We start from the raw sequence: 14537 nt of genomic DNA, 5'->3' as shown, positions 1-14537 counted from the left end.
ACAATTTACATTCTAACACTTTCACCAAGAGTGAAGTGTGTTACAAGAAATCACTCATTCATTAAACACTAGAAATTACTAAACTATCGAGCAATGGATTTGGATGTATTCTTACAGATTTTATAAATTTGGTTCTGGTATTTTGAATATAATCACTAAATAACATTATATTTAGTGACTCATATAGTTGAGAGTTACTGATATCATAGTCTCCTCCCGTGATTGTCCTACACACTGATATTTGTATTCCATCCAGTCTTTTAATATGACGTATATGAGTATTTGACCAAATTTCACAAGCATATAACATATATGAACGGATCAGACAAGTGTATAATAAAACTTTGACTTTAAGAGAGATGCGACTTTTGAAAAGAGGATGCAGCAGCATGAAACGTTGAAACGCTCTATCTATGATTAAACCTATGTGTTGTCTGTAAGTCAGTCTTCTATAAAGATAAACGCCGAGATATTTTACAGCCGAATTGAAAGGTATGTTTTGTTCCTGAACTGTGAGTTCTTCTGGTAAGTGTGGGAATCTTTTAGTGAAAACCACTGCCTGTGACTTAGTTCCATTAATCTTTATTCGCCATCTTGTAGACCATTGTGTAAGTAAATCAAGAGCTGCTTGCATTTGTTAACAGGCGAAAATAATATTATAATGTCCTGAATAGAGAACTGTGTCATCTGCATAAAGCATATGTAAGCATTCAGGTTTCTTTGGAAGGTCTTGTAAATGGAGTACAAAGTAGGTCCCAGAACTGAGCCTTGAGGAATCCCAGCTTCAAAGAGTCGAGAACTTGAAAGTGATGATCCACATCGAACTCTGAAGGTTCTGTTTCTTGGTATATAGGGAGGAATACCTGGTACATTGGGTGTTGCGGTTTTTTGTATCTAGTATTCTTTTTGCTTGTTTATAAGTACACACAGATCAAACGTGTGTGGTTGTACGTGCTTACATGGCCTCCGCTTTCTTATCGTGTACTCTGCCAGCGAGGGAGCGGCAATTAGGACGTTCAAGGCCGCGAGACAAGGGATTCCCACGAGACAGCACCAGCTGAGTCACGGATGGAAATCAGCATGGGGAAGAGACCTGTCAGCTGATATCTCACTGTAGGGAATTCCATGGCTTCACATGATAGAAACTTGAGTTTTATCCTCTCTACAGCCCGGAGAGAATGAATTTAAACCACACTTAAAAGGAAATGTACGTTTTTACTATTTACGAAACGATGTGAAATGAAAATAATGTTAACTACGCCCCTATTCCACAAACGTTTGCTATAATACATCACAGTATCTGGCCACATTAATAGAATCATCTACAATTCTTCAAATAACTACTTTTTTAATTCTACATTTACTGCAATAATAGTAGGCCTATATATATGATGGAGTACACTTCACGAGATGATCTCTGCGAGGGGGAATGGTCCTTGCGGGGTAAGAGACGAGGGTAAGGAAATGTACAATAACTCAGCGCGTCTGAAAGAGCAGGTAGATGAGGGTGGTGGCATTGACTGGCTGGGACAAAGTTCAGTGACACTCGAACTGAAAACGTTGGTTTTGCAAACTATGCAAGCATTTTAGTTACTGTTGAGATTTTATTGTATGATGTTGGTATTGTGAATACTGTGGATAACAAGTGTAGTTTACATTAAAACATTCTTAAGTCAGATTTTAATTTCTTAAGTTAACTTAAAGATCGTGCCAGATTGTCTGCATTAGCTTTAATTAGGCAATTATCTTAAATGAGTAATTTAGTTAGACAATGAGTTACGAAGTTGTTTAGTCAGTGAAATATTTAGTTAAGTAGTTTTAAAGCGAAGTCGAGTTCTGTTTGATTTCAATAGTGTCACATATCAGTTATCATGATGTTTACAAAGTGTAAAAATGGAAAAACTATGCATAGTGAAGCATGACAAAGTATAGCGAATGTAATAAAGATGTGTGATGAAGAAGCAAGGCAGAAGAGATCATTGTGTCCTTTGATGAATGCTACAGAAAGGGCTGCAGGTATTTCTTATTTTGTGTAATTGATACTAATTTCATTTACACTGACTTAATAATATTCTCATAATGTCAACATTAAATCATTGAAACCTACAATAACTTCATTTAACCATAGGCGTGACTTCGAGAGGGGAACAAATTAAAAAATTTAGTTAGCTCAAAAGTATACATGAAGCTTTAATACTTCATTTGGATAACATGCAGCATTATACTCGTAAAAATTTTAATTTCTATATATTAAAAAAAAAATCTTAATAAATTTTACGACGCTATGTCAACATCTCAGGTTATTTAGCGTCTGAATGAGATGAAGATGGTAATACCAGTGAAATGAGTCCGAGTCCAGCACTGATAGTTACCCAGCATTTGTTCATATTGGGTTGAGGGAAAACTCCGGAAAAAACCTCAACCAGGTAACTTGCCTCGACCGGGATTCGAACCCGAGTCACCTGCTTTTGCGGCCAGACGCGCTAACCATTACTCTACAGGTGTGGACTATGCAGTGTAGGTTGTTATTATTATTATTATTATTATTATTATTATTATTATTTACTATATTGTAAACCAGAAATATAATACACTCAGGGACAAAAAAACCGGACACTTCTATATTTGCTTGTATTTTGTTGCCAATTATTTCAAAATGAAACAAAACCCATTTAAACAAAATAATGTTTCATTTAGCACCTCATACGACAACATTTGAAAAAAAAATCTCTGATGAGAAAATTTACAAAAAATTACAAAGGGCGTATAACTATGGCATAGTTTGGTCTAACTGTTTTTTTCATTTTATGGTGCCTTAAACAATAAAAACTCTTTTTAGTAACGGGTATTACCCCCTATGGCTTGAATAACTGCATCCATACATCTTGGCATGCTCTCAATTTGGTTAGCAATGTCTTCTTGAGGAATAAGTTCCCATTCTTCGCCAAGTGCTCGCCTCAACTCTTGTAACGATTCTGGTCTCGGTCGTCTATTCTTAACACGCCGTCCCAGCATGTCCCACACGTGTTCAATTGGGTTCATGCCTGGACTCCTTGCTGGCCATGGAAGAACATGGATTCCCACTTCTTGGAGATAATCTCCGACCGCATGGGCAATATGCGGCCGTGCATTATTATGCATTAAAACAAAATTATCGCCTACAAATTGGCCAAATGGCACAACATGATCAGCCAAACATTCATTTATATACCTATCAGCTGATAGTCATCCATTTTCAACAAAAACCAACTCTGTACAAGCATCCGTACACACTCCTGCCCAAACCATCACTCCACCACCTCCATACGGCACATTTTCGGAAATGCAACACTGTGAAAATCGCTCTCCCCTCCTTCTCCAAACTCTTTCACGTCCATCAGGTGAGCACAGATTGAAACGGGACTCATCGGTGAACAGAGCACAGCTCCACTGTCCATTTCTCCAATCCCTGTGATCATTTGCAAAACGCAGTCGTTCAACTCGATGCATCTTGAGAAGTCTGGGACCAGTTGCAGGTCTACTTGATATCAGTCCGCTTGCTTTCAACCTCCTTCTAACTGTTTTGGCCGAAATTGGGCGTCCATGCAAGTTAACAAATTGCTGGCCTACACTAGTAGCTAGCAGGTTGCGCTCCCTAAGAACTCTCAACACCATATACCTGTCTTCATTTGGATTTGTAGCTCTTGGACGACCCGAACCTGGTCTTCTGGTATATTCTAGGGTCTGTCTATACCGTTTTATGGCATCATGGATTGTGCTTCTAGCCATATTCATAACATTTGCAATGTAACGTACACTGCGTCCATCATCGTAAAGAGCTACAGCTCGAGCCACATCTTCAGGTCGCATCTTGTTTTAAGACAAATGTTACAACCCCACTTAAACTCAGAAAATGTAAAAATAAAGAAATAACGAATGATAACGATAATGAAGCACAAAATGGTTGAGACAAAATTGTTATAGCTGAGAGTCCGAAAGCAAAATTGGAATATTTGGTTGTAATGGCTTGTTTATAAAACAAAAAACAATCAACAATGTATACACGTCTCCATAACAACAGATGGCTACCATGATATTGTATGAGAAGATAATGTTTTGCAAAATACCAGCAAATATTAAAGTGTCCGGTTTTTTTTGTCCCTGAGTGTATTTACATTGACTGGTGTGGTATAACACTGTCACTGAATAATTACTTTCTGTAATTAACTTAATTGTAGATATTAAATGTATAATATATAGCCTGTATGAATTAATAATCCGGATACAAAGTTAATGTTTTACTGAGGGACAATGTTTTCACTCGCTAATATGTTTTCGCGGGATATCAGCCGAGTTAAGATTTTGGAATGCTCCAAGCTTTCGACTGCTATCTCTGCAGCCATCTTCAGGGAAGTGATGTCCGAACAGAAAGTCGAAAGGTTATATAGATGTTAGGCTGTCTCAGGTGAAACGGGATTGGTTGGCGGATCGGCCAATCCGGGGCCAAGAATTGTCATCTCTCGTAAGCTCCGCCCCTCCCGGGATTCCTGCGTGAAGTTTGGCGGGCGGCGAGCTCTGTTCCGCCGGTTGGAATCGGTTGCCGTCCTCGGTCCGTGATCTTCATGACCTTGATTGTAAGAGGGCCTGAGTTGGTGTAAGGCCGGTGTCCATGCCTGACTGAGCTGGAGTCCACTGTCTCTGTTAAAGTTATTTTTCTCCAGCTTGATCTCTATGGCCTCCTTGATTGTACGATCCCAGTAGTGGCTTGATTTGTTAATGACCTTGGTGTGGTCAAACAGTATTTTATGCTCCTTTTCTATGCTGTGTTGCGCCACTGCAGATTTTTCCGGGTAATACAGTCTCAGGTTCCTCTTATGTTCTTTGATTCTGTCTTCTATTGTGCGGCCAGTCTGCCCTATGTATACTTCGCCACACTCGCATGGAATCTTGTAAATCCCTGGAGTCCTTAAGCCCTGACTGTCTTTAACCTGACGTAGATGACTCCGGATTTTGCTCTGTGGTTTATGGATGGTTTTGATATTTACCTTCTGGAGGATTCTGCTTATTTTGTGTGACACGCTCCCGCAGAATGGAATGAAAGCTTTCTTTGTCGGTTCTTGCTTGCTGTCCAAGTCTATTGTGTTACATCTCGTGGTAACTTGTTTGAGGGCTTTGTTGATGTCTCTCCGGCTGTAGTTGTTTTGTTGTAGTATTCTACGAAGATGGTCCATTTCTGCAGGCAAGTTGTTGATATCGGAAATGACTAAGGCGCGATGTAGTAGACTAGTCAGGACGGACTTCTTCTGCGAAGGGTGGTGGAGGCTGAGTGCATTCAGGTACAGATCTGTGTGCGTCGGCTTTCTATACACGCCATGTCCGAGAGTACCATCTGCTTTCCTGTGTATGTGGATATCCAGGAACGGCAGTGAGCCCTCTGACTCCACCTCCATGGTGAACTGGATATTCGCGTGGATGCTGTTGAGATGTTGTAGGAACTCTTGTAGCTTGTCTTGTCCGTGCGGCCAGACCACGAAGGTGTCGTCTACGTAGCGGAAGAAGTGGCTCGGCTTGTGTGTGGCTGAGTCTAGGGCCTGGTGTTCGAAGTGCTGCATGTAAAAGTTAGCAATAGCAGGTGACAGCGGGGAGCCCATTGCCACGCCGTCGGTTTGTTCGTAGAACTCACTGTTGTACGTGAAGTAAGTAGTAGTCAAGGCCAGTCGGAAGAGTTGTAGAATATCATCCGGGAATTGTTCCGCTACCAGTTCAAGAGCCTCTTTTATCGGAACCTTTGTGAAGAGTGAAATTATTAAGGACTCCAGGGATTTACAAGATTCCATGCGAGTGTGGCGAAGTATACATAGGGCAGACTGGCCGCACAATAGAAGACAGAATCAAAGAACATAAGAGGAACCTGAGGCTGTATTACCCGGAAAAATCTGCAGTGGCGCAACACAGCATAGAAAAGGAGCATAAAATACTGTTTGACCACACCAAGGTCATTAACAAATCAAGCCACTACTGGGATCGTACAATCAAGGAGGCCATAGAGATCAAGCTGGAGAAAAACAACTTTAACAGAGACAGTGGACTCCAGCTCAGTCAGGCATGGACACCGGCCTTACACCAACTCAGGCCCTCTTACAATCAAGGTCATGAAGATCACGGACCGAGGACGGCAACCGATTCCAACCGGCGGAACAGAGCTCGCCGCCCGCCAAACTTCACGCAGGAATCCCGGGAGGGGCGGAGCTTACGAGCGATGACAATTCCCGGCCCCGGATTGGCCGATCCGCCAACCAATCCCGTTTCACCTGAGACAGCCTAACATCTATATAACCTTTCGACTTTCTGTTCGGACATCACTTCCCTGAAGATGGCTGCAGAGATAGCAGTCGAAAGCTTGGAGCATTCCAAAATCTTAACTCGGCTGATATCCCGCGAAAACATATTAGCGAACCAACGCCGAGAAAGCCTCAAATCATACAAATGTTTTCACTGTAGTTGATAGCGAAAGTTTAGAGCACATACATCCGGTTCTGTCTCGATGTTTGGTTGTGAGAGTGGGGGAAAACCTTGCATTCCTTGCTCGGATCATCTCGTGAAATGTGGACAGTACAAGTCGTTTTCCCCAAACACTTCCTTACATTTAATTACAGCCAATGTTTTACTACACATTCCTTCACAGATTTTATTCAAAACAGAGGACCTGTTTCTCGATACCCAATTCACAACGTTTAGATACTCACTTTACAGATGGCAGAACGTAACTCACGATTTTCATCGATTTTCACGAATGATTGTTCGTTTGTTCAAGTTTCTAATCGCTTGCGGTTGAACATAGGAAATCTTGTATCAAAGTCTGTTATCACCAATGCTGTGCTCTTACTGTGCTTGTAGCACAAAACACGTTGTTCTGTGGTTAATTGCGATTCATTGCAAGAAACTAGCAGTTATTGCATACAGACGCAACTCTACACAATAAAACAAAACAGCAACAATAACAAGACATGACATAGACACCAGCTATTCCTTTATCCAAGTATGAAACCTAAGAACGAATATAGAGGAAAGCGACTTTTGATCCACGTTGTATAAAAATATAACGATCTACATTTTCAGAACATATTTTGAACAATATTTACATTTTCAGATTACAAAATGACAGTTACGCAACATGGGGCACCTTGTCACACTGTTAAAACAGCGAAAACCTTTCTAAAAAAAATCCCTCTTTTGCTTTGGCCCGGAAATTCTCCGGATCTGAATCCAATCGAAAATTTTTGGTAACAGATGAAAAATATATACAGTATTATTAAATGGTAACCATACTGCATTATATAATATGTTGTTATTGAAGTATTGACTCTGTATATATTTCATATTTTGATTTTTATATATTTCTTATTGGCAAGCTTGTTATTAGTTTACCAATTACGTATGTCAAATAGTCAACAATGGGAAATGATTTAAAATATTGATAGCACAGAAATCATGAGGTGGAAATATTGTATTTTCTATACCCTACAATAAATTTGTATATTAATAATGACTGCTTTTAAAAATGTAAATTATTTCATATTTACTACATCACCTAACGCAAGAATATTAATGTATTTATACTCCTTTTTTTCATTTAGGAAATTTTAAGATGAAAGTAAACTGTCCGGATTTTCATTTTTTAAATCTGGCAACCCTACAACAATAGTGACAGTAATATTTGCTGGCGGTAGTATTGCTAGAAATAGGAGTCGAAATAATTCCGTGGACTGAATGCGACAATTTTTTTTACGTGTGAACTGCGCCGGAGCACGAAGTTCGGACCTGTCAATCACGAAGTAGGAGTTTCGGCACTTCCCGTGATAGGCACAGCTTTCCTGTCCTTGCTATCAGACGATGTGCCTGTCCACACGGCCGCTAGCTATCTTATCACGGGCGACGTAAGGTTCTGCGCGCCACGTGAATGGCGTTGCGTCACAGCATTCCTGGCACACTCTCAGCTGACGGTCAAAGTCCCATTCACCTTGGATGCCTGTCATGACGCTGTGCTTCCCTGGGCAGGAGGGACTTTTTCACTTTTCACCGAGTATTAGGTCATGTATAGGGCTAGGATTTTGATGAAATTGCATCTTTTTTCTAGTAAGCCAGAAACATAGCTGCTTTAGTATTTATGTGTTATGTGATAAGTGTTTTAAGACATATTTGTTAGGACATTTTTTTTTGCATTTTTTGCCTGTTTCAACTCATAAGAGCATCTTTTGTTTTATTCGGTCATTTTTTAGGCATTTTCATTTAATTTTGGCCATAAATCCCCATTATTAATGTAAAATAATGTCTATTTCCTTTCATATTTTCTTTACATATTTTGTCCATTAATACTCATTATTTTGTATAATATTTTAATCGTTTTTCTACACAAATATTGCCATTTAAAGTAGTACACCCACGTAATGAATCAGTCCAACCACCCCTTCAATATAGACTCCTCCATACCTACTAATTCCGGATAGGAGTAGCCTTGTGGTAGACTACACGGAAACTAAAAGTAAAGTAAATCCATGGCGCTACAGCCCATGAAGGGCCAAGACCGACCAGCCGACTGCTGACCTCACGTCCACGTGCCGACGCAGAGGTGAACGATCATACATGGAAACTACATCAGATCAAATAATTAAAGTGTACTACTTAGAAAAAATTATGTAAAATTTAATCTAATGATTAATGATAATTACGTAGGCTCACCAAGCGATACTGGATTTCCCCCCCCCCCGCCCCATATGTTCCATTTGAAATAAGAAATCTCCCTATAAATTTCTGCATCCGGAAAGCTTCGACACTTGAAGAAAAAAATGTTTAAGATCCCAAATGTTTACGCATTGCCCTCAAAATCAGGAAAGCTTATGAAAACTTACCTCTTAAAGCGGTTTCAATAAGTATAGGCCTACTTTCCATCTGCCAGTGATCGTAGCATTCTTTTGTTAAACTCGTGGGTAGGAGGTAGTGCAGAATGAATACTTCACGACCTTCGCTAAACTGTCTTTTGTTGCTTTAATTTCTTATACGGCAACTAGGAACGCTGTGTAGCTACAGGCCTACAGTGCTTTGGGGTGGAAAGTGTTACGTTGAAATGTACTGAGAATTTATGAAGACAACACGAGAACAAATGCGGCAGCCAATAAAATAATTATTGCAATTCTGTAATCATAACGGGATGAGACATTTGGATCACCCTATAGTATATTCAATAAATAACCAAACAGAGGAATAATATGGACTTGTAAAATATCTGCATGTGGAAGATGAAATGCACGCTTTCTGAATTTACTTTTGAATACTAATCAAAAGAGAAAACACGTGGGGAGACAGTGATGACGAAACAATGCATGTGTCGTGACTTGAAGGAGAAGAATAATAAGAAAAAGACGACGATGATAATATTATAAAAAATACGAAAAGCGAATCTGACGTTAAAATAGAAGCAATGAAATATTCCTGAACAAACGTGAAGAGACAAATGTATTCGTTGTATAAACGTGGTGAAACAGGGCAGGAGGAAGAGAAATCTCGTGCTTTCTTCATTCATTGCCAAGTCCATCCCGCCTACGCCGGAAATCTTTCACTACGCGCCGAGAGAGAGAGAGAGAGAGCGCGAAATGCTTGTTCACGGTTTCTATAGCGACGACAGGAGATTTAAAACTCCATAATGACATCCGCCAGCAGTACTATAAAATCAAACCGTTCTGGAGGGTAAATATTTTTTCGGACATTCCATCTTGGACACAAACAAAAAATTGTTTTTGTTATTGACTGCGTAAAACAGGCAAATTTTCATTACAAATTATATCTGCACAGGCTATTTTCTGATCCGCACGAAATGTAGGCCTATATTTATACTCTCTACAAAAATAAATTCCCCTTTTCCTCTTTTTCCGTAACGGCTGGGGTTTCGGTAACACTGCAAAGCACTTCGCATAGACAGCTTAAGTCCTAATATTTGTTTGCGTTACGTGTTTTCTCTCTCTCTCTCTCTCTCTCTCCCTCTCTCTCTTTATTTCTTGTGTAGCTTTACTTTCTATATAGTGTATTTTTTTTTCTGTTTATTTCTATTATTGTATTTGTATTCCTGGTGTTGTGGAAGAGAAGGCCTGATGGCCTTAACTACACCAGAATAAATAAATAAATAAATAAATAAATAAATAAATAAATAAATAAATAAATAAATAAATAAGCATTAACATGTAAACAGTACAAAATTTTGTCTGAAAAGGTTCCGGAAAATATACACTTTCGCCGTTTCATTGATTACATATCATTATGCAACAAGCAACATTATGAAGCAAAATTAGTAGCTTACTACTGTTGTTTCTAGACTCTTTTCATTTTCGATCCAATTATCCGGATTCCTGAATATCTGGATCATACTACCCCCTATTGGTCCGCATAATTGGAATTCTACTGTACTTCATCGTATCACGTAAAAAAGGTGCCACAACATACACAGGTTCCACCAAATAAATTCTTCACCGTTACCACGTAAAAAGGTGCTACAACAGATATCAAGTTCCGTAAAATAAATACTTCATCGTTACCACGTAAAAAATGGTGCCCCAACATACACAAGATTCCACCAAATAAATACTTCATAGTTACCAAGTAAAAAATGATGCCCCAAAATATACAAGGTTCCATGAAATAAATACTTCATCCTTACCACGTAAAAAATGGTGCCCCAACATATACAAGGTTCCACCAAATAAATATTTCGTCGTTACCACGTAAAAAATGGTGCCCCAACATATACAAAGTTCCACCAAATAAATATTTCGTCGTTACCACGTAAAAAATGATGCCCCAACATATAAAAGGTTCCATCAAATAAATACTTCATCGTTACCACGTAAAATGGTGCCCCAACATATACAAGGTTCCACCAAATAAATACTTAGTCGTTACCACGTAAAAAAGATGCTACAATAGATACAAGGTTCCATAAAAATAAATAGTTCATAGTTACCACGTAAAAAGTGCCACACAGATGCCAGTGCCAAAACAAACATAAAACTCACTTGTAAATACTCGATAAGAAAGTAAGTGCAATGTAAACTACACTGTTTGTATACTTCTACAAGCATGCATGTCTACTTACCGGCCATATTCACAAGGGTTCCCAATTACGAAGTTGAGGCCTGTCTCCGTGAAGTTGTCTTCGCCGAAGAACTTCACAGCGAAGTTGAGGTCACTTGGTTCGCATATCTTGTTTTCCCCCAGGCTCTCCCCAGGGGGACAGCACTTCGACACGCACGGAGGAGGACAGTCATCAGACTCAGACACAGCTCCGGTGTTAACATCACTTGGCAAGGAGTCCTCTATGCCGACGCTCGAGGAAATATTGCCAGGTTCAGCACCTGAAAACCCTCCGGAACCTATTCGAAGCACTACCCCATCACTTGACATGAGGTCAAAAGTTGCATCACTTCCATCACTTGCGGCAACATCACTAAGATTCAGAGTTGGCAAAACATGAGATGCTGTATCACTTGACACGGTCGTAACATCACTAGCGGTGCAGAGCACCACGCTGCTTAGCACAGCGGTAACGACAACGCTCAGCATTGCTGCACGAATCCTTCCTCCTCCACGACTCGCCGGCGACTGAGCAGTCCGTCGCCGTCAGCTGGTTAAAAGTCTGTCAGATGTCGCGCGGGAGGTGTGCAGAGATAATCGGTAATTAATTCACGGAGTAAACATAGCGCCTGTAAGGTGACGTCGCATCTCACAAGTCACGCAGATTGCGTAAGCACTACACCATGGCCCATGCTGCTCCTACAGTTCAACCGCAATTGAATCATGAAATCCAGACTTGTAGGAAACTTAAAAAAAAAGTTTTTCTTAACAAAATTAATAGTACATTATGCAATGAGCCTATAATGATAGTAATTAAGACGCAAGTATGTTTGTTTATGAAACGAGCGCAAGCGAGTTTCATAATTTTCATACGAGCGTCTTAATTACCATTATAGGCAAGTTTCATACGACTTTTTATGCTCGACCATATTTCTAACTTGAAATTATTCACAAGTATACATTTTATTTGTATCTGACAGAAGATTGGAAGTGACCTTGTTCATAGCTCACCGTGAATTGTGAGATGTGCGCAGACGCGAAAGTATTGATTTTTTCCCGAGGAACAATAATGTCATTGACCTTGATGTAATGCGAAGAATGTATAATCTGGAAATTGATTTAGAATTGAAAAACGAGATGATAAATTGAATTTATTTGAATATTATTTACAATTAACGCTAATTATTATAGAAACAGAACATAACCTTCTGCGACAGTATTGGATTTCCTGCCTCCGTGACGTTTCCCTCGTCTTTCGATTGCATATCCGAGATTAAATCGAAAACCTGAACTTTAATGAATAGGTGTACTTTAATGACATGCATTAAAGGACTGCTACCAGGTGTATAATTACCACATTTCGGCATGGTCGAGCATAAAGTATTTTAGCGTTCTGTAAATTCATTATGAATACATAAATCACATAATGTTAACACCAAATAAAATGTTGAACTGTAAATGTTGCGAAATAACGACATACTTGAACATAACAAAAATTGTAACTGACATTTTAGCAAATACCGATTCAATTAATCAAACACGTCATAAAATGAAAGTAACAACGATTTCCTTATGCGACTTTTTGTATTATCACGATTTTATATTAACAATATATACAGATACAGAAATAAAATTTGGAGCTCCCTTATTATACAGTTTCGTTTACAACACACTGCGCATGTGCAGTAAACAAGAACCTCTGTATTATACATGCTACTGTGAACAGTTCTGCGAAATTGTTGCCTACACGCAGGTGGACTCCCATGAATACTCGCTCCAAATTTTAATTCCGTATGTGTATATAAGATGAACGTAACAGCAATTTCCTTGTACGACTTGTAGTATTATCACGATTTTATATTCACAATAATGAACATGACAGCGATTTCCTTGTACGACTTGTAGTATTATCATGATTTTATATTCACAATAATGAACATGACAGCGATTTCCTTGTACGACTTGTAGTATTATCACGATTTTATATTGACAATAATGAACATGACAACAATTTCCTTGTACGACTTGTAGTATTATCACGATTTTATATTGACAATAATGAACATGACAGCAATTTCCTTGTACGACTTGTAGTATTATCACGATTTTATATTGACAATAATGAACATGACAACAATTTCCTTGTACGACTTGTAGTATTATCACGATTTTATATTGACAATAATGAACATGACAACAATTTCCTTGTACGACTTGTAGTATTATCACGATTTTATATTGACAATAATGAACATGACAGCAATTTCCTTGTACGACTTGTAGTATTATCACGATTTTATATTGACAATAATGAACATGACAACAATTTCCTTGTACGACTTGTAGTATTATCACGATTTTATATTGACAATAATGAACATGACAACAATTTCCTTGTACGACTTGTAGTATTATCACGATTTTATATTGACAATAATGAACATGACAGCAATTTCCTTGTACGACTTGTAGTATTATCACGATTTTATATTCACAATAATGAACATGACAGCGATTTCCTTGTACGACTTGTAGTATTATTACGATTTTATATTGACAATAATGAACATGACAACAATTTCCTTGTACGACTTGTAGTATTATCACGATTTTATATTGACAATAATGAACATGACAACAATTTCCTTGTACGACTTGTAGTATTATCACGATTTTATATTGACAATAATGAACATGACAGCAATTTCCTTGTACGACTTGTAGTATTATCACGATTTTATATTGACAATAATGAACATGACAGCAATTTCCTTGTACGACTTGTAGTTTTATCACGATTTTATATTCACAATAATGAACATGACAACAATTTCCTTGTACGACTTGTAGTATTATCACCATTTTATATTGACAATAATGAACATGACAGCAATTTCCTTGTACGACTTGTAGTATTATCACGATTTTATATTCACAATAATGAACATGACAGCGATTTCCTTGTACGACTTGTAGTATTATTACGATTTTATATTGACAATAATGAACATGACAGCAATTTCCTTGTACGACTTGTAGTATTATCACGATTTTATATTCACAATAATGAACATGACAACAATTTCCTTGTACGACTTGTAGTATTATCACGATTTTATATTGACAATAATGAACATGACAGCAATTTCCTTGTACGACTTGTAGTATTATCACGATTTTATATTGACAATAATGAACATGACAGCAATTTCCTTGTACGACTTGTAGTATTATCACGATTTTATATTCACAATAATGAACATGACAACAATTTCCTTGTACGACTTGTAGTATTATCACGATTTTATATTGACAATAATGAACATGACAGCAATTTCCTTGTACGACTTGTAGTATTATCACGATTTTATATTCACAATAATGAACATGACAGCGATTTCCTTGTACGACTTGTAGTATTATCACGATTTTATATT

At 38.3% G+C, this 14537-nt stretch overlaps 1 protein-coding gene across 1 annotated transcript in view; it reads right to left on the bottom strand.

Annotated features, from left to right (window-relative positions):
* LOC138715800 (G-protein coupled receptor Mth2-like) overlaps nt 1-11760 on the bottom strand; it is a 90385-nt gene extending 78625 nt beyond the window's left edge. The window contains exon 1 of the mRNA XM_069848885.1: nt 11123-11760. Coding sequence (XP_069704986.1) covers nt 11123-11589 — 467 coding nt within the window. The 5' untranslated portion in view covers nt 11590-11760. The remainder of the gene's footprint in view (nt 1-11122) is intronic.
* Between the last annotated feature and the right edge of the window lie 2777 nt (nt 11761-14537).

This window comes from Periplaneta americana, chromosome 15 (assembly GCF_040183065.1).
Source record: "Periplaneta americana isolate PAMFEO1 chromosome 15, P.americana_PAMFEO1_priV1, whole genome shotgun sequence".
Taxonomy (NCBI): domain Eukaryota; kingdom Metazoa; phylum Arthropoda; class Insecta; order Blattodea; family Blattidae; genus Periplaneta; species Periplaneta americana.
Note: the sequence above shows the minus strand (reverse complement) of the source record. Positions and strands in the feature narration are given on the sequence as shown.